This window comes from Microtus oregoni, unplaced genomic scaffold, assembly GCF_018167655.1.
Source record: "Microtus oregoni isolate MIOR12 unplaced genomic scaffold, Mior012 000012F_ref0000307, whole genome shotgun sequence".
Taxonomy (NCBI): domain Eukaryota; kingdom Metazoa; phylum Chordata; class Mammalia; order Rodentia; family Cricetidae; genus Microtus; species Microtus oregoni.
The window spans coordinates 53,761,171-53,785,591 of NW_024543071.1; the positions used below are offsets into that span (position 1 = coordinate 53,761,171).

A 24,421-nucleotide genomic window follows, 5' to 3' on the forward strand; every position below is an offset into this window, starting at 1 on the left:
ACCTCCAGACCTGCCACCCAGTGAGGCTCCAAGACAGCCAAACCTCAAACTCCCAAACCTCTGAGATGTTGGTGCTCTGATAAGCTTGGCTGGGGCCAGAAGGCCGAGGGTTAAACGCCATCCTGCAACCCCAGAGGTGGCTTGTATCTTCTGCTCTCATTTCATCGGTCCAGTTGGCCACAAAGGGGAAAGCGTGTTACTGGATCCTGAGTTGGCACCCGGCACCATTTGGGGCAGTGGCCCCTGGGTGCCCACTTTTTTTCCAGAGCTGTGACTTGTTTGAAAGCAGAAGTCTGCAACTTTGGCTCAATAAACAGATTTTGGAGAGCGATTATAAATTTGGTGGTTTTTATGACTGGTTTCTGCAGCTCTTAAAGGAAACAGGAGTCGCTACAAAGGTAGGCTTGTTTTTGAAATCGGTTCTCCAGTTTCCTCTCTGAGGACAGAACAATGAGATCTTTGTGGCCACACGGGAACCACTTCCCTCTCTGGCCCACAAGGGAGGGCCTGGGCCATCCCACCTTCTCCCACCTCCATGGAAATGCGTCAGTGCCAAGCGGGCTAGCTGGCAGGTCTGACTGACGGTTGCGGGGTTGGCGGTGATTCTCAGGGTGTGGCTCAGGCACCACAGCCGGACTGCAGCTCCAGTCCTGTGTCTCTGAGTTCATCTATGTCGAATTCTTGATCTGCATGACTTTTGGGGACAGTAGGACTCTGATGTCTGTGTTACCTTGAGTCTCAGTGACTTTTCCTTGTCTGGCTGTCTGTCCAAGTGCTGGGCTTCCTACATACTGAGCAAGCATTCTAGCTTTGAGCTGTTGTGTCTAATGCTAGTTCCTTAACTAAACAGGAGTCCAGGCTCAGGTCACTGCAGATGCAGGGCAGGTGGCAGTCCCGAAAATCTGGCCTCATCAGAGGCTATGTCTGAGTTGCAGCCCTGGCTTACTCAGCTTGTCACTTCTTTGTTTAGATGAATGAGGGTCAGGAGCCAAAAGGGGATAAGCATGGCACCTTAGGAGCCCCTTGGCCAGTCTTTGGGCTTTGATACCGAGAAACTGGTCCGAACAGAACTGTCCCTGAGTGTGTGTGCTTCGTGTGCTGGGTGTGCTGAGGAACAATTCCTTTTGTAAACAAACGCATTTTCCTTTGGAATACCCAGAAACAACAGATAAAAACCACTGAGGTTTTTGCTGCCACTGTCTTGTGAATGGGACAGTCCCTAGATTAGAGGTGGGGAAACTGAGGCCCAAAGAAAGAGTACAAACCTATTTGAATTGTGGTGCTTTTTTTTTTTTTTCCAGCATCTAAAGGGATTTTTTTTTTTTTAATTTGTTGGTTTGTTTTTGTTTTTCAAGACACGGTTTCTTTGTGTAGCCCTTGTTGTCCTGGAACTCATTCTGTAAAACAGACTGTTCTTGAACTCACAGAGATCTGCTTGTCTCTGCCTCCCATGTGCTGGAATTAAAGACATGTGCCACCCACCACCTGGATCTTTGAAAACTGCTTTAAGGAGTTGGGTATGGTGACTTATGCCCATCATCTCAGCACTTGGAAGGTGGAGTTCATGGCCCTCCTAGGTTACATACAAGATACCAGTCTGAAAAAAAAAATCACATCCTGGGAGGATGGCTCAGTGGTTAGATCAGGTTTGATTCCTGGCACCCACATAACAGCTCACAATTTTCTTTAACTCCAGGTCCTGGGGATCCAACACCTTCTTCTGGCCTCTGCAGGCACCAGGCATGTACCTTGTACACTGACATACATGCAGCCTAAACACCTGTACACACACACACACACACACACACACACCTCTCAAATCCAACACAAACAAAATCACCAAAGGCGCCCCTTGCTGGTGGAGACCTGTTGAACAGATGGGGGACAGACCTGGAGAGGGGCTGCAGTGTTACAGTTGCCCTCTTGGGGGAGGTGTCTCATGGGCTGGTCTTCCCACATTCATGAACCTGAGTGGCTGTCCTGTACCTGGTAGAACAAACCATGAGGCATTGGGAGAAAGCTGCACTGTGCCGTGGAAGGAATAGCCTCCACCAGAGTGTCCAAGCACTCAGTCCCCAGGGGCTCTGAGTGCATCTCCATCCTGGGATTGTTGTCCTGCTCTTTGCCGTGGTCGTGGGCCACTTCCGGGAGCCTGGCAGGCTGGGAGCCATGGGACCAAGATGGTGTGTAATCAGAATGCTATATTTTGTCGAAAATAAGAATGTTAGTAATGGGCTGGTTTCTGGCAAGTCAAACTGGGATTCTGAAATACATATTTTTCTTTACTCTGCCCTAAACCTTCTAATTAGTGAAGACGCACATTCGCAGACATAAATCAATGTCACGATTTGTCCTGGGTATCCCTGAGCTGGTAACATTATGTGGTTGCTAAATTGGGGCTTTGGGAGTGTGTGCATGCTTGTGTGTGCCTGCACGCGTGCACATTCGTGTCAGGGGTGAAGGTTCAGGAGAGGCAGAGTTCCCCCAGAGAAGCCCTGGTGGCTGCCCTCCTTCCCTTGGGCCACCCAGCACACCCACACATAAACTGTCACAGTTCTTGAGTGCGGATGTCACCCAGTTAAACTGATTAACAGGGGAAAGGACTTCCTTTCTGGAAACCTCTACTGCGGGGTGTTAGTAGCTGTATCCAGGACTCTGTGAAGGCCACTGGCCTGGGGCCATCTCTTAGATGGTTCTCTTTCTAGCTGAGGTCTTCGTCACGTGAAGACACGGACTGCACACCTGAGCTGGCTCTGGTAGGCTCCATGAAGTCCTGGGGTTAGGGGCAGGGTCTGCTCAGCTGAGGTCATGCTGGTTCACACTGGATGGGTGTGAAGTAATGTTATAGAGTATCTATGGCCACTGGTCATCTATACTCTAGGGAGTTACTAGCCAACAGTCCTGTGGGGGCCACATAAGACGGTCACTGGCCTAGGAGCCTATAGGGTGTGAGGAAAATGCCGTAGTGGGCCATAGGTAAGCCCGTTGCTGCTCCACATCAGGCTTTTGGTCTGTGAAAGGAGCGGGAGGTTAGGCTGGCCTCTGGCAGGGAACAAGCCAGCCTGGGCTGCTCCCCCACTCTGGATTCCATGTGCCTCTGCCCAGCCTCTTCTGGCTCTTCTCACTCTATTTTATTTCTGACTCGAGGCCAGTGCTTTTCAAAATGTGTTTCCTGGTTTAGACCCAAAAAAACAGGACAAAAAATGTCAGTTGAGTGTTTGCTTAATGTGCATGAAGCTCTGGGATTGATCACCATGATTGCATAAACCAGGCTTGGTGGAAAATGTGTCCCAGGATTGGTAGCTGGGCCTGTCTCCTCTGTGAACACAGTATTTATGACCTTGGTGAGCTTGTTTGGCAGTAGACCACGGTGGTACACCTATGGAAGGAAGCTTGGATCTTTCCCTCATGTGACTGAGCTGGGCTAGTGACCAGCCCACAGCTGGTGGTGGTTCTGCTCTGGGTGTTGGTCCAGGGACCTGGTATTGGGTGGCTGACTTCTGTTGAGAACAGGTAGCATGGCAATCTGATGGTCAACTCTGGAAATGTCCTTGGTAGGAGTGACATGGTGTGTGGGAATGAGGACCATATAGCTCCGGAAGGGGCTTAGGCCACTGGGGTCATAAGACCCCTCAGAGTTGGGGCTTCCCATGGTGCGAGGCCAGTGAGCTTCCCAGCAGCCACCCTGGCAGAGCCTTTTTCTGGTTCTGAGACTTCACTTGTCTTAGGACATTCAGGGCTGACTGAGCATTGTCCTGAGCCAGCTCCTCTGTGTGACAGAGTCCATGCTTTCCCACAAGCAGTGGGTATAAGGACAGTTGTCTCCTGTCGTCCCTCTGGCCTACCTCAGAGCCTTAGTGGCCTCATGTCAGGCACAGTCCCTGATTGCTGGACGCAGTGGGGACCCTCTAGCCCATGTCACTCTTTAGTGAAGCCTGGGAGGCTCCATCCTTCAGAGTGTCCAACCCAGCAACCTTGTTCTCTCTCTAAATCTCCTTTATGTATTGTGTGTTTTGTCTGCATGTATACCTGTGTACCACATGCATGCCTGATGCCCACGGAGGCCAGAAGGAGGATGTCGGATCTCTGAGGCTAGAATCAGAGGGTTGTAAGCCACTCTTAATGGCTGTTCCTCAAAGCCAGCATCAGCCAGTACTCTTAATGGCTGGGCCATCTCTCATATGTGCAGGCTTGCGTGTGATGTAGCTTGTGTCGGGGCAAGAGGACAACTTTGCGGAGTCAGGTTGAACTCAACTTGCCAGGCTTGTGCATCAGGCGCCTTTGTCCTGATGGCCGTAGCTATCTCGTTGGCCTGCCTTATTCTTTTTATCTTTTGCAAGTGACTTCTCATTTCCTGTTCTACCCCCCTTCCCAAACTCCCCCCACCCATGTTTCCTACTCGTCTGCTTCCCTGACCTTTGAAATGTGGTTCCTGCCCAGGAAGTTTGCCTAAATCTCAGAGTTAATGAAGGCTTCCTCTGGTGTAGTGAATGTGTGTGCGTGTGTATGTATGTGCACTCTTGTCTGTGTGTATACTGGCATGCTTTTGGTTGTGTGTGTTTGAAAATGGAGGTGAGTCGCATGTGTGAGTGTAAGATTGTATGGGGGTTGGAGAGGACTGGATGAAGTGCCGAGGGGCAGCAGAGAAGGGTGTGCCTGTGCGGAGAGGCAGAGGGCAAGCTGCAGCCTGCAGTTGGGGGTGTTTGCATGCAGAGGCAGCTGTGGGGAACCAGTGTTCTCTGGAGCAGAGAGGGTTGGGATTGGGGGTGTGAGGACTTGGTGTGAAGAGGTGATATTGTTCTGTAGCCAGAGACATTGAGATGCAATTGCTCACCATGCTGGCCAGTCCAAGGTAGGGTTTGTGATATTCTGGAAACTTCTTCCCACTGCTTTACCAGCACAGTGGGTTCTGCTCTGTGCTCCTGAGGGTTCCCCAACTCTGTTACAACAAAAGCTTTTGAGAGTTGCATCAGCCTCTGTTGTTGGGGAGGCCTGTCGTCTTTCCGAATGTGCTTGGTCACATTTCTGGATGTGCAGGTCGGGCCGTGACTGTTTTGGTCTTGACACAGATGATGGCCTTGGCCAGCCATGATTTGGGCCTTGTTAGACTTATCAGCTATGTATACCCCGAAGAGGTGAGCATGTCCCAGGGTTTGGGAAGACAGGGTTCCCCCCAGGCCTTGGGGACAAGTATTGAACCAGGGTCAGGACTATAGGATGAGAATGGTTAACAGCCCAGAGGTGGCCTGGTAGACTGTGCTGGGGACTGGGGCTATGGTGGGTATGGAATGGACACTGTGGCCAGATGAGGGTCCAGTGGGTCCAGAAGCCTATAAATGGAGGGATGGACACACGGACAGACAGATAAATGGGTAGATGGGTGGGTGAACAGACAGGGAGGCTATAGGTAGCTCAGGAGGAGGTGGGGAAGAGTCCATGTTTGCTGAGGTTTCCACTAAAGGTCAGCCTGTGGTAGGATAGGAGGGGTTACAAGAAGCCTAAGGTTTTAGTCTTCATAAACACCAAGCTGCTCATTTCCATCCATCATGTCACCGAGAGCAGCCTTCGTTGGGCAAGAGCCCCTGGGAAGATGTGCGATTCTGTGGCTGAGGTCATGGCCGTCATGGTTGCTTGGGTGTGAGTGACCCTGCCACTGGCCAGGAAGCAAGTGCAGTGGTCCAGCTCCTGCTGCATTCTAGGTCCCAGGTGGGAGGGACATGCAGGTGGGGAAGGTCCCAGGTTTTGGGGAACTGTGCGTCACTAAGCGGTATTTCCTTTTATTTTCATTAGATTATTGTTGTTGTTTTTGAAACAGGGTCTCTCTATGTGTCCCTCCTGTCCTGGAACTCACTATATAGACCAGGCTGGCCTTGAACTCATAAAGATCTGCCTGTCTATGTCTCCCCCAAGTGCTGGGGTTAAAGGCATGTTGGCACTTTCTTTTACCTTGACTAAGAATGTTGTCAGGGCTGGGGAGGTGACTCAGTGGTTAAGTGAACTGGCTGCTCCTCCAGAGGACCCAGATTTGATCCCCAGTACCCACATGGCAGCTCACAGCTGTCTACTATTCTAGTTCTGGGGAATCTGGTGCCCTTACACAGACATACATGTAAGCAAAACACCGGTGTAAATAAAAAGAAGTTTTTAAAAAGAAGAATGTTGTCCATGACATGGCAGTGAGCATTTTCATTTAGCCAAACATGGCCTCTTAAAGAGGCATAGAGCTTCCTGCCTGTATAGACCACCCCAACCTGTCTATAAAGTTCACGGTTCATGGTGACATTCCTGGAGTTTTGTAGGCTATCATTGTCCTGCCAGTTCTATTTAGGAAAAAAGACCTGGGATGCAGAGATGGTTCAGCAGTTAACTGTTGGCTGCTCTTTCAGAGGGCCAGAATTTGGTTCTTAGCAACTACATCAGGCAGCTAGCTCACAACCACCTGTAACCCTAACTCCAGGAGATCTGAAGCTTTTTGCTAGCCTCGAAAGTCACCTGTAAACACATGTGTGTACACACACACACACACACACACACAGAGAGAGAGAGAGAGAGAGAGAGAGAGAGAGAGAGAAGGGTTCAAATTTCAAACATGTAATATACTTAATAAGATGTATGATTATATATGGAAGGTAATGTGTAAGCCATATATGAGTCAAAACTGCAGAAAGACATGAAAGAGAACTGAGATACTTGTCTGTGGATAGGAAGGCAAGGCTGTGCAGGGGTTCCCCAACATCATCTGCAAGTTCTGTGTGCTTCCCAACAGCACCCTGTCCTCCTCTGCTCCCCCTGCCCTCACTGGAATTTCACTGTTTGGCTTTCAGAACAGTAGAGGATGGGGCACGTAAGGGTGCCCACTGTTCCAGCCATCGCTTACACTTTGTGTGGTGTTGGGGATGGAACCCAGAGTCTTGCACATATCTGGCAAGCATTCACTGAGCTACAGCCACAGCCCTTTGTGTGTGCATATGAGTGTATGTGCTTGTGTGTGGGCATGTATGAGTTTATATGGAGGCAGAGGTCAGTGTCTTCTCTAATCACTGTTGTTGTTTTTTGAGACAGGGTCTCCCGCCAATCTTGGAATTTACTGATTTGGCTAGACAAGTTGGCTAGTGAGTCCTCCTGTCTCTACCTCCCTGGGATTATAGGAGTACACTTTCTTCACTTACACACACACACACACACAGAGAGAGAGAGAGAGAGAGAGAGAGAGAGAACGAGAGAGCGAGAGAGAGAGAGAGAGAGAGAGAGAGAACTGACTGTACTCAGTGATGGGGTGCTTGCCATTTTTAAACAGACTCAGATTTTTACTGGCTGTAATCCACGTCAATGGTTCCTAGACTAGGGAGACTGAGGTAGGTGGATATCTGTGAGTTCAAGGCCAGTTTGGGCTACATAGGAGGTGTAGCTCGGTGGTAGAGAGCTCGCTTAGCATGCACAAAGACCTGGGTTTGATCCCCAGTCCTTCAAAATAAAAAGGAAGAAAGAAGAGTAAATGCATCTTCATTATTATGGGTAGCTATGTGTAGGCACCCTCAAGTCTTTTTGCTGTGCTGGCCATGGCGGTGTTTTTTGTTTTTTTGTTTTTTGTTTTTTTTGGGAGACAGGGCCTCACTATATAGTCCTGGCTGCTCTCTGAACTGTCTATGCAGATCAGGCTGGCCTTGAACTCACAGAGTTCCGTCTGCCTCTGCCTCCAGAGTGCTGGGGTTATAGGTGAGCCATCACACCCTGCCTTTATTTTTTTTTCTTTTTGAGACAGGGTCTCACTGTGTAGACCAAGCTGGCCTCAAACTCAGACCTGCCTGCCTCTGCCACCTGAGTGTGGAATTAAAGGTGTTTGACACTACCTTAGCTGATGGATTTTGCCTTTTCATCTTGTGTAAAACCTTTAAACAAAACAGCATGAAGTCCCAGCCTTGGTGTCAAGATGGCTTAGTAGTGAAGAGCCCGACCACCCTTGCAGAGGACCAAGGTTTGACTCCAGTGCTTACAGGTGGCTCGTGATTCCCTGTGACTCCAGTTCCAGAGGATCTGACACGCTTTTTTGGCCTACAGAGGTGCCAGGTTTGTGCGTCCACACACACGTGCATGCCCAAACAGGCGGTGTACCCATATACATTAAAAACAAGGCCTCAGGGCTGGAGAGATGGCTCAGTGGTTAAGAGCATTGCTTGCTCTTCCAAAGGTCCTGAGTTCAATTCCAAGGTCCTGAGTTCAATTCCCGGCAACCACATGGTGGCTCACAACCATCTGTAATGAGGTCTGGTGCCCTCTTCTGGTCTGCAGACAGAATATTGTGTACATAATAAGTAAATAAATAAATATTTAAAAAAAAAAACAAGGCCTCAGAGTCGATTCTTATGGCAGTGGAAGGCGGTGGGGGTGGGGGAACACTGAGTGGGCAGCATTGGGTGGACAGACGGATGACAGAAGGTGAACGGAGCTGGAGTGAGTGGTTCTGGATTTCCTCGGAGTTGTGGCCCTGTAGATGGGATACAAGGATGTGTGCAGGCGCCGGTCCTACGAGAATCCTAAGCTGTTATAACCAAAGCGTAGGTGCCGAGGAGATGAGGTGTGTCCCATTAGTAGAATTCATGGATTTGAGGTGCATAGCTGCAGCTTGACGTCTTTCTGGGATGTGGTCACTGTTTCATGTGTCTTCTTCCTTCTTTTCTTTTTTTCCCGAGACAGGGTTTCTCTGCGTAGCCTTGGTTGTCTTGAACTCGCTCTAGAGACCAGTCTGGGCTTAAACTCAGCAATCCACCTGCCTCTGCCTCTCAAGTGCTATGATTAAAGGTGTGTGCTACCACCTTGTTCCTTCTTTGAGACCCCAGCTCCCCACCAGAAAGCTTGCATGGTGCACCCACAGCCAGTACCATCTCCTTGGGGCACCTTGCTTAGGTGGTGTGAGGTTGTGTGAGTGTACATGTATGTGCATGCTCTCCAACAAAGTGTCTTCTTGACTGTGCATCCTTGTTCTTTCTGTAGCTTGGCCTTGCCCATTGGGTTGGCACTAGAACCCCTCCCCACCCTCATCCACCATGCGTGCACAGATTCCCATGTACTCCTTGAGCCATTGGAGGCCTAGTGTAACTGTTTGTGATTATAAATAAGGCATGGACCAAGATTGCTCCTTATTTTGGGGTCGCAGCAAAGGGTTGGATTACCTGGAATTGGACCTTGTTTGGGGTAACCATGTAAACGTTGTAAAACATAGGCTATTGGAGTAGAAGGGAAACCATCTGTTATGAATTCTATATATAAATATTGGCTATACTTACAGGGGTTAAAATGGGATTGTTGGCACGGGGATTTTCAGTCCTGGTTCTGCTGTTGCAGGGATGATAAACTGACCATAGGGCCTGGTGCCTAAGGCAGGAGGGGGCCTGAGCTGGTGTTTTTCTCTGATTTGATGGGATCCTGGGAGCAAAAGATATGTGTACCTGTCAGAGATAATTGAGCTATCAGCTTCCCTCCCTGGTTGTGGGTGCTGAAAAATCTCTGGAGATATGGGATGTTCATATTCTTGCTTTGAAGGAGTATATACAAGATTAAGCTGACGAGAACATCTGGGTGGACCAAAGGAGCCTGTCATGTGTCATAGGGAATTTGGCCTGTTCATCTGTCAGCTGTGTCTTTTCAAAACATTAACCCTTTGCTATCATTGTTTTGAGACAGACTGGTCTTGAACTTGGTGCATACCTAAGGATGACCTTGAACTTCTGGGCCTTCTGCTTCTCATGTCCTGGGCATATACCACTATGCCAGGTCAAAATGTGTGTGTGTGTGTAAACTGAGGCTCAGCAGGGTGGTAAAAATTCTTGCTCCAACCTCCCAGGTTAGTGTTAAGTGCTAAGTCCAGTGGAACTAACCCTGGCCTGGGAAGTGCTTACCACAAGCAGCTTCCAGGAGAGCTTCCTGAACCCCGCTCATTTCCCAGGGAGCACACTGCAGACCCTGGGTCTCTGTTTGGAGCATATCTCGGGGCCACTAGTGCCCTTCCCTAGAGGTCTGGCTTTTTGCCTTATCATATTCAGCTTCAAGAATAATACTTGCACAAATAGCCTCCTAGCAACAGATGTGGACTTCAGAGTTAATGTTTGAAAATACGTATTTACCAATCTTGAGGCAGAGGCTCCTCTCCTTCACCAAGCCTTTGTTGCCAGTTAGCACTCTGTTATGCCCTCAGTACCAGGGTGCATGAACACAGTGATGTGATGGAGGGAGAGAGAGAGAATGCACATGTGTGCAGTTATATGTGCATGTGGAGACCAGAGCTCAACATTGGACATCATTCCTCAGAAGTCACCCATCTTGTTTGTGTTTTTAAGAATTATTAAGTTATGTGTACATGTGTCTGTGTGTGAGTATGTGCATATGGATGAAGGTGCCTACAGGGACCCGAGGTGTTGAGTCTCCTGGAGCTGGAGCTCCTATGTGGATGCTAGGAACTGAACCTGGGTCCTCTGCATGAGTCGCATGTGCTCCTGACTGCTAAGCCATTTATTTTGTGGTCTTTAATGCAGCAGGTGCTATGGCATCGTCCATTGTCTTGTCCCTGTGTCATCTTTGTCTACTAGAGGATGCTCTGAGCTTTTCCTGATGATCTCCAAGGGCCCCAGGTGTGGTGCAAGTGGGCCATGGGGCTTAGTTCTGGCATGAAACCTTCCCCAGGCCAGAGACTCGGAAGTACAGCCCTGGTGTGTGGAGTGTGTGTGTGTGTGTGTGTGTGTGTGTGTGTGCCCCATCCTTGCTCTGTCGCCCACTGTTGTCTCCTTCCATTGTAAATGTTCTTGGGACATCTTGTCACCGTTCAGCTCCAGCTGAAGAATGACAGAGTCATCAGGCTTGGTGTGACTTGGGACAAATTGATGCTTCTTTCTGAAGACTGCAACTATGGGCCTCGAGAACATACCGCTAGGACCCCAGATCTAGCAGGAGGCTGTGCATTGAGAAGCATTGGGTACACGGAGCGAGTCACAGGGTAGAGAAGGACCATAGGACCAGCATCCAGTGCATTTTTTCCCTCATGCATGCTGCCACTATGTGTTTCTACCCCAGGAACTTTGCATGGGTTTTAATCTTCCTCCTCTGACCACCTTACATAGTATGCAGCTTTCTCCTGTACTGGCCCCTCCTCCCACCCTGTCCCGCCACTCTGTTTGCCTCATTCATCACATTAACCTACATCACTGCAAGCTCTTGGTTACATTCTTGCTCAGTATCTTGTTTCCCACTGGAACAGGAGACCCCAGAGGCCCCTGGCACGAGCAGTCCCTGTTGCCCAGCCTTCCTAGGAAGGCCTCTGGTTCTCTGCCCCTGGGACTCTCTCTCTTTCACTCCTGCATCTCTCCAGAACTCTCCCTCCTCTGTGCTTTCTTTCCTTTGCTGCCTCTGCCTTAGGAGGGGGGTGGGGTGGGAGTGGTGGTACAGAGCCCATGCCATCCAGGGTTCTCCAGGGAGAGAGAGGAAGAGAAGCAGCCTGTCCCCAGGTGAGGGTGGGAGCCACCCACATTGTGGTTTGTTTCACTGTGGGCCCCTGGGGCTACTGCCAGCTCTCCTCGAGGGAAAACGAGCTTCCCAGGAGAGTGTTGTGGGTTCCTCTTAAAGCTTAGGAATTAAGTGTGTGGTTTCCTTAGTGGTTCCTAGTGGAGCCCTGGCTCCTGGGCTTCTGGCTCCCAGTGAGGGTTAGAGAAAAAAAGATCCCAGGAGGTTACAGAACGCACCCCACCTCCACCGCCTTTGAAGAGCATATCCGAACTCCTGAGAGCAAGTTGAGGTGGGAAAGTGGTCTTTCCAGTTTGGGGAGAGCAGCAGAGTTAAGAGTCTCAGGGTTTGGGGAGTCTTACTGCTTCTCTGCTTGTACTGGCCTATTCCCGGGGTGGGAGCCTCTGAACCACTGGAGGGAAGGGGTCTCCAGTGCTGGGGACCGGAGGGAAGGCCAGAGGTGGCCGTGTATGGTTCTCTTCCCCACTGTCTCTGGTTCCTCTCCTGCTCAGCTATCCGTCCTGACTCTGTGCTCTGCCCGCAGCCTCGCCGCTCCTCCTGTTTGCCAACCGCCGGGATGTGCGGCTAGTAGATGCAGGCGGAGTGAAGCTGGAGTCCACCATTGTGGCCAGCGGCCTGGAGGACGCAGCTGCGGTCGACTTCCAGTTCTCCAAGGGCGCTGTGTACTGGACAGATGTGAGCGAGGAAGCCATCAAACAGACCTACCTGAACCAGACTGGAGCTGCTGCGCAGAGCGTCGTCATCTCTGGCCTCGTGTCACCTGATGGCCTGGCCTGTGACTGGGTTGGCAAGAAACTATACTGGACAGACTCAGAGACCAACCGCATCGAGGTAGCCAATCTCAACGGCACGTCCCGCAAGGTTCTCTTCTGGCAGGACCTGGACCAGCCAAGGGCCATTGCCCTGGATCCTGCACATGGGTAAACCTCTGTTCTTCTGGTCCTATGGGGAGTGGGGGCTAGGGTTGCTTCTGTAGAGCCCGTGTAGCAGGCTGAGGAGATGCCGTGGGGAGCAGCCCCTGGCTAGGAATCAGCTCCCTTCCAGATCCTGGACTATAAAACACACCATGTTTAGCCAGGTATGGTGGCCCACACTGCAATCCTGGCATTCTGGAGGCTGAGATAGGAGGGTTGCCACAAGTTCCAGGCTACCCTGGACTCTAAAGACTGTCGTAAAGTATGCAGGAACTGGGGGATGCCTCAGTCAGTAAAGTACCTGCCTTGTAGCCATGAGGACCCGACTTCAATCCCTAGAAAAAGTTAGGTGGGATGGCACATGTCTTGAATCCTAGCACTGTGGGCTGTGGTACACAGACCCTTTTCTAAGCTGTCCTTGGGCGGCCATGATCCTGAAGTTCTATGCTGGCTGGCTCAGTTGTGAGAACAGTCAGACAGATGTCTTGGGCAAGATAACATACTGGTTTTGTTTTTTCTTTTGCCATAGGCTGTGTTGGACTCACTTGACATCTTAGCTTTTTTACTGTCCCCAGAGCTTCTGAGAAATGCCTGCCAGGATCTCACAGATGAGGAAGCAGGACATGGGCTGCGAATCTTGCCTGAGTCTGAGCTGTAAATCTCGTAGGTGCTCTATGTAACCAGTCCCAGTGTGGGATAGGTTCCAGCTGCCCTTGTTCTGCCTTCTACCATGGCCAGGGATACTAAGCCCATCTTTGGACTGTCTCCAGCAGTGGGGTGCTGTCTGAACCCTGATGGTACTGCCTTATTGTGACCCTCCTCAGTGAGCTCCTCTGAGTTGACTAACCACTGGCTGTGGGCTGAGCAGAAGCTGGGCCAGGAGAGGCTGGTGTGACTGTGTATGTATTCTTAGGCTTGGCTGAAGGGTTTGGAGTGTGGACTGGGAGAATCGCCCCTGCTTGGTCTAGGGAGTTTGAAGAGCAGACCAGATGAGGGCAAACTATGGGGCTGAGGTCATCTGTTTGACATAGAGCTGGCATTTGAGTATGTGGGAACCAAGGTGTGTGACTTCTGGAGCCACATGCTTTGTGCAAAGGCCCAGGATGGTGTGTGTGTGTGTGTGTGTGTGTGTGTGTGTGTGTGTATACAAACACGCCTGGATGTATATATGAGGGTATATAAGAGAGATCTGTGTGCAAGCATTACATGAGTATGAGTGAATATGTTATGTGAGGATGTCTGTGCACAAGTGTGCCAAGTGTAACTGACTGATTATGCTTGTAGTGAGTATGTATTTATGAGAATATGTGTGCACATATATTCTTCACATGTGTAAATGTGCTTTTTATGTGAGACTGTATATGCATTTGTGTGAGCATGATTATACACAAGGGTTATTGAATGTGTACATATGAATGTATTGACTGTTGTATGTGCACAAATAAATATGAGTACTTAGTGTCTGTGTGCATGTGCACCAGTGAGCATGTACATCTGACTTGAGTGTGATCGAGGACCTGTGGATGGGTGTGCGTGTTTGTGAAGAAGTGTGCAGGCAGGTGTGTCCAGTTCATACACACCAGAGTTAAGTGGGGTTGTATACTAGTGGCTACCGGCTCCTTTGGGTTCCTCACTCTGAGCTTCCCAGAACTCAGGTCATCTTCCTAGGACGATCTCTGTGCTACCTGGTGAACAGTCTCAGACTTCAAATCCCCAGGGACTTCAGTACCTGACAGTCTTCTGGGGAGGCATCGACCATTATCCCAGGAGTCTGTGTGACTGAGAGGGATTGATCTGTGTGAGAGTCTGACAGAAAAGGCCCAGGCTAGCACCCTATTCCTCAACAGAACCCCCTGCGCTCTTGTCTCTCTCTGTCCCCTGCCTTCCTGCTCCCGGGACAGAATGCTATAGCTCTGCCCTACCACATTCATGAAGATGGCCCATTCTCAAGCTGGGTGTTTTTCTCCATTGCCCCAGTGCCCTTATGGGGTACTGGTGGAGTAGGGGGAAAAAAATGATACAGGTGCAGTTTGTTTGAGATGAATGAATATCTCTAGGAGAGTAGGCAGGTTCTGGGAAGAGGGTTCTGTTCAAGGCTTCTAGCTGTAGCGATGGAGCCCAGGAAGGCTTCCTACTGGGATGGAATCCAGGCTCTTGCCTTGCTCATTGCTGGACACAAGGTCTCCACCACCAAGCTACAACTCCTTTTCTTTATCTCATTTTGAGACAGACTGTCACTAGACCACTCAGCATGACCTTGAACTAACTAGTCTATCCAGGCCTTGAACTTGGAATCCTCCTGCCTTTGCTTCTCAAAGCTAGGATTATAGGCCTGTGCCACCAGCCCTGGCTTCTGTGTGGCTTTTAAGTAGAGACCTGAAGTGGGTGAAGGCAACAGCCGTGTGCTCTTTGAAAAAGAGGGAATGACCAGTGCAAAGACCCTGGGGTAGAGAGGACTAGATCCATTGGAGGGGATAACTCAAGCTCATAGGGCTCCCTCATAGCAGTTATGGGTAGCAGTGGAGGGCAGCATCTTGGTCCAGGTTGGGGGTAGAAAGTGTTTATTGTTGGGTTGTATTCTGAAGGCAGGGTCAGCTGGCAAGGGTGACATGACACTGTGTGTGTCTCCATCTATACAAAGGTGTGCTGTGACCTCATTGTGCTACTTGGAAACACTGAGAACAGACCTAGGTGGGTGGAGGCTGCCGCTGTAACACGCATGCCCTTCCTCCACCACATAAAAGAGTCCACATTATGCAGTTTCCTTCTCTCTTTGCTTTCCCATGTGGGTATGTTTGTGTACCATGTACAGAAGCCAGAAGAAGAAATTGGATCCTCTGGAACTGGAGTTACAGAGGGTTGCAAGCTGCCATGTTGGTGCTGGGAACTGAACCTGAGCCCGCTATAGAAGAGCAGCCAGGGTTGCAGCCACTGAGCCATCTCTCCAGCCCCTTATCCTTTTACCGTGATCATAGAAGGATATCTGACTGCACTGGGAAATGATGGTTTGGGTGGTACTTCATGCTTGTTTAGAGATGCTAGGTAGGCAAGCTTTATTTATTAAAATACAAATGAAATACCACTACATTTCCCCTTTTGTCTAAAAGAAAAAGGCTATAACTAATATAAGAAAAACTATATATAATAAGTACAATAACTATATATATATATGCAATAAATACATCAACAATGTCTTTTGACAAATGTAGAGAAAATGCTCCATTATCTATCCTGTCTTGGGGAGTCCGAAGTCTTGTACCGAATTTACTTTCTATCATAACTTGCTTTCTGCATCAGGTGAACAAGGAAAACTATAACTGTAACTCTCTAGTCTTCAATTCCCTCAGAGACCCAGGAAGGAAATAACATTAACTGAATAAGCTGGAAGTGAGAGCAAGTGACTTCCAAAAAATGTGGGTAATGACAGAAACAGCTGGCTACTTGGACAGTCACCCAAAGTTCCCTTGTAATGTTGGGGCATCCATCCTCAGCCTATAGGCCTAGCATATCTGACAGACTTTTTGGGAGAGATGACTCAGGTTGTTAAGAGCAGTGACTGCTTTTCCAGAGGTCCTGAGTTCAATTCCTAACAACCACATGCTGGCTCACAACCATCTGTAATGAGCTCTGGTGCCCTCTTCTGACATTCAGGCATACATACAGACAGGACACTATACAAAATAAATAAACCTAAAAAAAAAAAAAATAAAAGCTATTTAGAGACTCTAGGTTCTTGGTTGGGAACTCAGCACTCCCCCATTCTCACTGCGATTGGTGAGGTTTGTGTCCTCTTAGCCCCTTTGGCCTTGATTGTCCTTAGTAAATGTTTGGGTGGTCCGTTTGTGCACTAACTTCTGACTTCTCCCCTAGATGCTCTCCCCAGGGTCACCTCGGTGACTCTGCCTCTGGGCCAAGGTTGATTTCACCATTGGTGCCCGGACATCTCAAGCTTCCTAAGTGTAGGTGTGAAGGCTGTGAGGGTACAGCTAGGAGTGGGAATAGTGGACGGGGAGGAATAGAGAAACCTGGCTCTCTTAGCTCTTTGGGAGACTCTGATATGCCCTTGTGCCTTCCTGTGCCATTGACCCTTCTGGAGCCTTCCTTAGATGACCCAGCCACTATTGAGAAGGACGGCTGTTGTTCAGATGCCCTCTTCAGTGTGCACAGCCTAGGACCAGGTGGCCAGGAGTGGCAGAGATGGACAACTCAGTGGCTATGACACTGGCTGCTCTTCTATAGAGGGCCCAGGTCCAGTTCCCAGCACCCACATGGCAGCTCATACCCCTCTGTTCCAGTTCCAGGGGACCCAATGCTCTCTTCAAGCCCAGGTCTGGGGAAACCCTGCTGTATATCTGGATGGGGCTACAGGGCTGCTGGGCCTCCAGGATAGAAAGACAGCTGCTACTGCCATGGGGGGGGGGTTGCATGGCTTCTCCCTAACTCCACCTTCTTTCTCCCAGCATTCAGTTTAGTGCTCCCCCCCTCCCCCCAGCTCTGTTCTACCCTATCAGGCCAAGTCAGTTTCTTTATTAGCCAGTGGTATTCATAGCATATAGAGGTGATCCCACATCACCTCTGGGCCTCAGGAACTGGGGAAGAAATGTGAATTACTAATGCTGCCTGGTGTTATCTCTGGGCCACAGTGCCCCAGGCAGGAATCACAGACACAGTTTACCTTCTCATTGAGTGGCAAGGCCTGGGCCTAAAGGAGTGGGAGAAGCACAGGGAGGGAGGGAAGGCCTCTGCTGAGTCTGACCCGCCTCTGGGCTGCCCAGAGAATCCATCCCAGTTCTGGACCTGCTGATGCAGGATGAAATATCCATGAAGCTTGGGCCTTCCCTGCACATCCAGGCTGCTGTCTTGAGCTTCCACCTGTGTGTGAGAGACAAGTTCATCTGCCAGAGCCCCAGCTTCCCGTCTGTCTAATGGCGGCAGTAGGCTGACACAGGGCTGGTGTAGGAGACACTGAAGTTACCCTGTGAGAGGTGCTTGGCCATGAAGCAGGGCAGAGAAGGGGACATTTATAGGGCAGGCTCCTGTGCCTACCCTTCTGGATGATGTCCTCATGGCCCTTCCAAAAGGTGGTGATGGTTCTGGCTCGCACAGGACCCCTACCGGGAAGACAGGTGGTGGCAGAGCAGCAATGAGGGGGCCCCTCGAGATAGCTGAAACCCCTGTGAGTCTTGGCATAACCATTATTGCAAGAGGAGTGTTCCCCTTCCCAGGTCTTTATAGCTCTGGCTGGCTGGAACCCATGGCAATTCTCCTGTCTCAGACTTCCAAGTGCTGGAATTTCAGGCAAGAGCCACCAGTTTGTGGAGACCCCACAAGGGTCCCAGCTGAGTTTATTCCTCATGTTGTAAATCACATTGGTCCCTGGATCAGCTTGGGGTCAGCCTACATGAATGGTGTTTCACCTAGGAAAAATGGCGGACAAGATATGTGGGGATTAACTGACCCCAGAAGGAGTGTGCATAGAAGAGGAGGCTTGTGAGCCCTGACCTGGGCTGAACCAAGGAGTGTCACAGTGCTCCATCTTACAAGGACCGTGGGTAGGAAATGGGCTTCTGGAGGTCACTCTGATGGTGCCCCCTTCTCTCTGCAGAGGGACAGACAGAACAAACCGTGTCTGCCGCTTTTGTGTCCTTTGGCTCACCCATGGACTCCCAGGATGGGAGCCTGTGTCCTCCAAGTTGATGTGGTTTTCCACATACACATCCTCTGGTTACATTCTCTGGGCGCTGGCAGGGTTGGGGTTATCATCTTGGATGCGGAGTCTGGGCACAGAACACATAAAGGCACTGTGGAGTGGAGTGTCTTAGAAATATATGACATGGGCCCCTCATTGGGAGCTTCTCAACGTGGCTCTAAAAAGCCTCCTCGACACCGGGCAGTGGTGGCGCACGCCTTTAATCCCAGCACTTGGGAGGCAGAGGCAGGCGGATCTCTGTGAGTTCTAGGCCAGCCTGGTCTATAAGAGCTAGTGCCAGGACAGGCTCCAAAGCTACGGAGAAACCCTGTCTCGAAAAACTAAAAAAAAAAAAAAATAATAAAATAAAAAAATTAAAAAGCCTCCTCAGACTCACTGCTGTTTCTTTTGTGCATACCTACTGTAGCTTGTGTTTTTTATGGGGGGGGGGGGTCAGTGTCATATGTCCCGGGCAGGACCCAAACTCACCGTGTAGTCCAGGCTGGCTTTGGACCATTGATTCTCTGCTTCAGTCTCTTTGGTACTAGGGATAACAGGGTGTGCACTGCTACACTAGGCTCAATGAGAAGTTTTTCTGCTAGGGAGGGGGAAGGTCCTCATAGCATGTTCTTAGCTGAGAGCAAGCTGGAAGTGTATAGGGCCATGGGCAACCCAGTGACATTTTGGTCCCTGAGGTCAGTGCAGATTATATGCTCTGTAATTCTTTTTCTATATGTCTGGTGGTGGAGGCCGGGGCTTTGTCACTGAGCTACAACCCAGCCCTCTGTCCTGGGATGATAATCTGTGTATGTGTGTGGGAGACTTGTGCCTGTATCATTGCGCACTGTGGAGGTCAGAGGGCAACTTTCACGAATCAGTTTTTTCTTTCCACTTGTAGAGGCAGGGTCTCTCTGCTCTCCATTTCTGGATAGCTGGGCTGTGAGCTTCCAGCGATTCTCCTGCTTTAGGAGTGCTGGGACCACAGACGCATGGCACCGCATCCTGCTTCTTTCTGTAGGCTCTGGGGATTTACTTAGTGCTTCAGACTTGTGAGCTCGTACAGCAAGGGCCTTAGCTGGTGAGCTAGCTCATCTGCCCGTGTGCGTGTGCACACATGAGTGTCTGTGTGTGTGTGCGTGAAGGTTTAATTTAATCTTATGTTTGTGAGTGATTTGTCTGTTTTATGTAAGTGTGCCATGTGTGTGTAGTTCTCATTGAGTTCAGAAGAAGGTGTTAGCTCCCCTGTGAACCTGCGTGTGAGTGCTGGGGACTGAACCTGCAAGAGTAGCCTGCTTTCAACTGCTGCCAAACCATCCCTCAATCTCTTATAGTTTATATATTTCCCCCCCCCCCTTTTTTTTATTTGAGACAGGGTTTCTCTGTGTAACTTGGCTGTCCTGGAACTTGCTCTGTAGACCAGGCTGGCCTCGAACTCACAGAGATCTGCCTCTGCCTCCCGAGTGCTGGGATTAAAGGCGTGTGTCGCTACCAACCCACACATTTTATATTTTTAAGAACATGTTTCTCAGGGCTAGAGACATGGCTCAGCACTTCTCTTCTTGAGGACCTCAGTTTGGTTCTTAACACCCACTTTGAGCAGTTTACAGTGAGCTATAGCTTCAGCTCAGGGAGATCAATCCCTATGGATTCCTGCATTCACTCCTTCCTCACATACACACACACACACACACCTGAAAATAAAATAAATATTGAAAAAAGCCTGAGCAGGGTTGGCATATGCTTGTTATCCTAGCTCTTGGGAAGTAGAGGAAGCAGTGGAATCAGAAGTTTGGGGCCAGCCTTAGCTATAGGAGATGGAAGTGAAGGTGATGGAGGAGGAAGGGTGGTATAGTGGAGGTGATGGAAGAGGTAGTGGTGTGTTAGAGGTGATGGAGGAGGCGGTGGTGTAATGGGGGTGATGGAGGAGGCGCTGTGGTGTGGTGGTGGAGGTGATGGAGGTCCTGGTGGTGTGGTGGAGGTGATGGGGGAGGTGATGGTGGTAGAGGTGATGGTGGTGGAGGTGATGGAGGAGGTGATGGAGGTGGTGATGGAGGTGATGGAGGTGGTGGAGGTGATGGAGGTCCTGGTGGTGTGGGGGAGGTGATGGGGGAGGTGATGGTGGTGGAGGTGGTGGAGGAGGTGATGGTGGTAGAGGTGATGGTGGTGGTGGAGGTGATGGAGGTGATGGAGGTGGTGGTGAAGGTGATAGAGGTGGTGGTATGCTCCTGTTTCAGCGTTTCATTTCAAACATGAAATCCCTTAACCTAAAAACCTAAAGTTATGGTCCCTCAAGCCCTTATCTCTGGTTGTTCCTCATAGGTCTGATGGGTGAGCTTTTCAGACCTGTTGGAGGTTGGGACCAACCCTCAGGTCTGTTTGTGTCTCTCCTCTATCCTTGCCTCATTAGGTACATGTACTGGACCGATTGGGGGGAAGCACCGCGGATTGAGCGAGCAGGAATGGATGGCAGTACCCGGAAGATCATTGTAGACTCCGACATTTACTGGCCCAATGGGCTGACCATCGACCTGGAGGAGCAAAAGCTGTACTGGGCTGACGCCAAGCTCAGCTTCATCCATCGTGCCAACCTGGATGGCTCCTTCCGGTGAGTGCACAGTGGCCGAGGTGCCCTCCCCACTATACCGTTTCCTTCAGGGAATTGAGGCTCCTTTAACTTGGGTCCTAGCTTCTTACCAAAGATTGTTTGATGACTTTGGAAATAGAGCACAGGTACCACATCTGACGTCACAGCTAATGTGACTGTTTACACAGCAATATGTTGAAAATTCCTTCCAAACTGGGTAGAAAGAAACATATAGCTCTCTGAGATGCCTGGCTATACAAGCGTGACTACTGAGATCTATCCCAGGAACCCACGTGGTAGAAGTAGAGAAAGTTGTCCTTTGACCTTCCTGCAGGTGCAGTGGCATTCATCTTTCTGCCCATATATACACCACACACACGGTAATTAAAAAAATAAAGTACACCTGACTCATAGATATGCCTACGTTTTGCTATGAAACTGTAGACAGAAGTTTCTGTTTCTCCTGCCTGGTCCTGCAGACACTCAGTCCCAAATAAGCACACGGAGGCTTCTATTAATTATAAACTGTTTGGCCTATTAGCTCAGGCTTATTAAGTAGCTCTTATAACTTATATTAACCCATAATTTTTGTCTGATTAGCCATGTGGCTTGGTACCTTTTCTCAGTAAGACATTCTCATCCTGCTTCCTTAGCATCTGGCTGGTGGCTGCATCTCTGCCTTTTCTCTTCCCAGAATTCTCTTTAGTCTGGTTTCCCTGCCTATACTTCCTGCCTGGCTACTAGTCAATCAGTCTTTTATTAAACCAGTATGAGTGACAAGTCTTTACAGTGTACAAGAGCATTGTCGCACAGCATGAGTGAGAAAATCTCAATGTTCAGGAGCTGGAGAGGTAGCTCAGTGGTTACTAACACCTGATGGTCTTGAGAGGACCTGAGTTCACTTCCCAGCACTCATGTTGGGAGGCTTGTCTAATGCCCTCTTCTGATCTCCTTGGGCAGCTGCACTCAGATGCACATACACATAAATAGAAATATTTATATTTCTATATAATAATAATAATATAAAATTCAGTGTTTAAACTGTTTTGGATTTTAGAGGTGCAGGTCAGGGTTGGGCCTGGATGGGGCTGGGACATTCACTGCTGCCTCTGCCCTGTTTTTGTCTTAGTGTCTCCAGGGCAGCAGGGGCTGTGTGAATATTATCACTGCATCTCTAGTCTTGCTAGAGAGCTGTGAACATAGTAGGTGCTTGATAAACAGGGGGCAGGTGGATGAATAAGAAGGCCAGTTTTCTTGCTTGGTGATGGCTGTTAGAACTTCCCAGCCTGTTTGGTGTAGCTGTGCACCATCATTACACTTGAGACTCACTGTGACCTTTGTGTCAGGGGAGGGTAGTTTACTCCATGACCGATTATTACTTGCTGAGTTGGCAAGGTTCAAGGTCTTGGACTCTTTGTGGGAGGGTTAATATGGTCTTTGCACAGGAGGAGCTCCTGGTCTAGGGGCATAGGAGCTGGTGCTAAAAGTCCATCTGAAGGCTCAAGTGAGATTGGGAAGGCCAGCGCGCCATCCATGTTGGGATGCTGGGAAGCCTTGTGTCCTGTCCCCAGGTGAGGGTGGGGATACACACAGGTTGGCTAGATCAGGGCCTGGCCTGAGCTTTGGAAATGAGGTCATCCTGGGGACACTGGACTGTGGTAACATGTGATCCTAGCATGACCAAGACTGTCCCAGAGTCCAGAAAGCTACCGGCCTGGGAGCTTTGGGCAAGGGGTCATGACAAGAGAGTGACAGTTAATATAGTGGTGATGGTGGCCCAGGGACATTTGCCAGTTCAGTTAATGTTCACAGAAACACCATGCCACCGCCTGTATGATGATAGGGAGTTCCCTAGGCTGCACAGCTGGCCAGAGCCTCCTGCCCCGGGGTTGGTCGTTAAGCAATCATAAGTTGCTGGCTGTGTTCATTCCACTCTTATTACCAGTGTTCATAATCTCATTAAATATGATGTCCACTGTGTGGGATATTCTGAGCACAGAGGACTGAAAGTGTTTCCCTGCTGTCGATGTGGCTTCAGGATAGAGCACATCTGGCTGAATTAGCATGGAGCTGCTTGCACAGCAGGGCTGGGGATCCAGGCTTTCCTGCAGCTGCTTGTCTTCTGTAGGGTGCACTTGTCCCTTTGTCCAGGGACATTTATGTTTTTGCCATAGGCCTGGAAGGCTGGCTGCGTGTGGGCAGTGCCCATGCACACCCAGAGGGACTGACTAGAGTTGCCTAGGTGGGGTGTGTTCATAGCTGTTTTCTTTTGGTGGGGTTTGTTGTGGCCCGGGGGCCTCCAGGATTGGGCCGAGTTGATCGATAGTCTTCTGACCACTCTGCCCTTTTCCCATCTGCTGCAGGCAGAAGGTGGTAGAGGGCAGCCTCACTCACCCCTTTGCCCTGACGCTCTCTGGGGACACGCTCTACTGGACGGACTGGCAGACCCGCTCTATCCACGCCTGCAATAAGTGGACAGGGGAGAAGAGGAAGGAGATCCTTAGTGCTCTCTACTCCCCCATGGATATTCAGGTGCTGAGCCAGGAGCGGCAGCCTCCCTGTAAGTGTGAGCAGGCACTGGGGGATGGGGTAGGCGGGGTGCAGGGGTGATAGGGCAGGGCTCCCAGGTAAGAAAGGCTAAATCTGACAGATCGCCGGTGCAGGTAGGATAGGATGTAGACGGGAGGGGCCTAGCCCAGATGTGAGGTTCAGCCAGGTCATTGGGGCTGGATAGGGTCAAGCAGACCTATTCTGCAGAAGCTTCTGTGCAGGGGTGGCACCTCTCTAGAGATGTGCATGCCTAGGAGGACTTTGTGTGTGTGTGTGTGTGTGTGTGTACGTGTATGGGTGCTTCTGCCTTTGACAGTCCAGGTAGGGGTGTGTGTGTGCGTGTGCGTGTATGTGTTTGTATGTACATTATGGTGCTTCTGCCTGTGACAGTCCAGGTAGGGGTGTGTGTGTGTGTGTGTGTGTGTATGTATGTATGTGTGTGTATGTATGTGTGTGTGTGTATGTACATGTATGGTGCTTCTGCCTGTGACGGTCCAGGTAGGTGTGTGTGTGCGTGTGTGTATGTGTGTATGTATGGTGCTTCTGTCCCCAGACAGGCTAGTGTGGTGGACAGACAGGGCCCCTCTAGAGTTGTTCTGGGCTTTCTAGAGAAGGTGCCATTCTGAAGACCCAGTGGAGTCTTAATGTGTGAAATTCTTGCTTGGAGTTGTTGGTTCTCAGCCTGGGGTCTTAGACGGTAGAGTCCTAGCAGACGTTGGTGATGGTGATGTTGAGCTTCCATGACAGATATGGGGGTTGGTGGGAGATGAGAGGGCTCACCTAGTTGCACAGGGACTTTAGGGATCGGAAGTTCTGACCACACTTGAACTTAGGGCTTAGAACCCAAGCCAGAAAAGCATCAGTTAGCATAGAATGAGGGGGAAGGTGGTCTGTCTGATCTGGGCAAGATTATCATGGTTCCTGAACCCCTTGCAGCAGCCCATGTTTCACTCCCATTATTGGGAGGGCAAAGGTCAATTGCAGGAAACAATTTCCCGTTTACAGTGTTTCAGTGATGCTCAGCCCCACGTCCCTTGGGTAGAAGGAGGGTCTAGAAAAACTTTTGTTAGATTCAGCTGTGCGTTGGTCAGAGATGGGTCTGAGTGTGTGGTCACCCGTGTGAATGGAGCCTGCAGCAGGCAGAGCAGAGAGACACGGTGAGTCATTTGCTCA

At 50.0% G+C, this 24,421-nt stretch overlaps 1 protein-coding gene across 2 annotated transcripts in view; it reads left to right on the forward strand.

Moving 5' to 3' along the window:
* Positions 1-24,421, forward strand: part of Lrp5 (LDL receptor related protein 5) — a 110,750-nt gene that overhangs the window by 17,465 nt on the left and 68,864 nt on the right. Inside the window, exons 2-4 of one of the 2 annotated variants that reach the window (XM_041661415.1) lie at positions 12,035-12,431; positions 20,522-20,719; positions 23,062-23,258. In XM_041661415.1, coding sequence (XP_041517349.1) covers positions 12,035-12,431; positions 20,522-20,719; positions 23,062-23,258 — 792 coding nt within the window. Of the gene's footprint in view, positions 1-12,034; positions 12,432-20,521; positions 20,720-22,710; positions 22,941-23,061; positions 23,259-24,421 lie in introns of those variants that run through there. The other variant, XM_041661416.1, reaches the window with a different exon arrangement.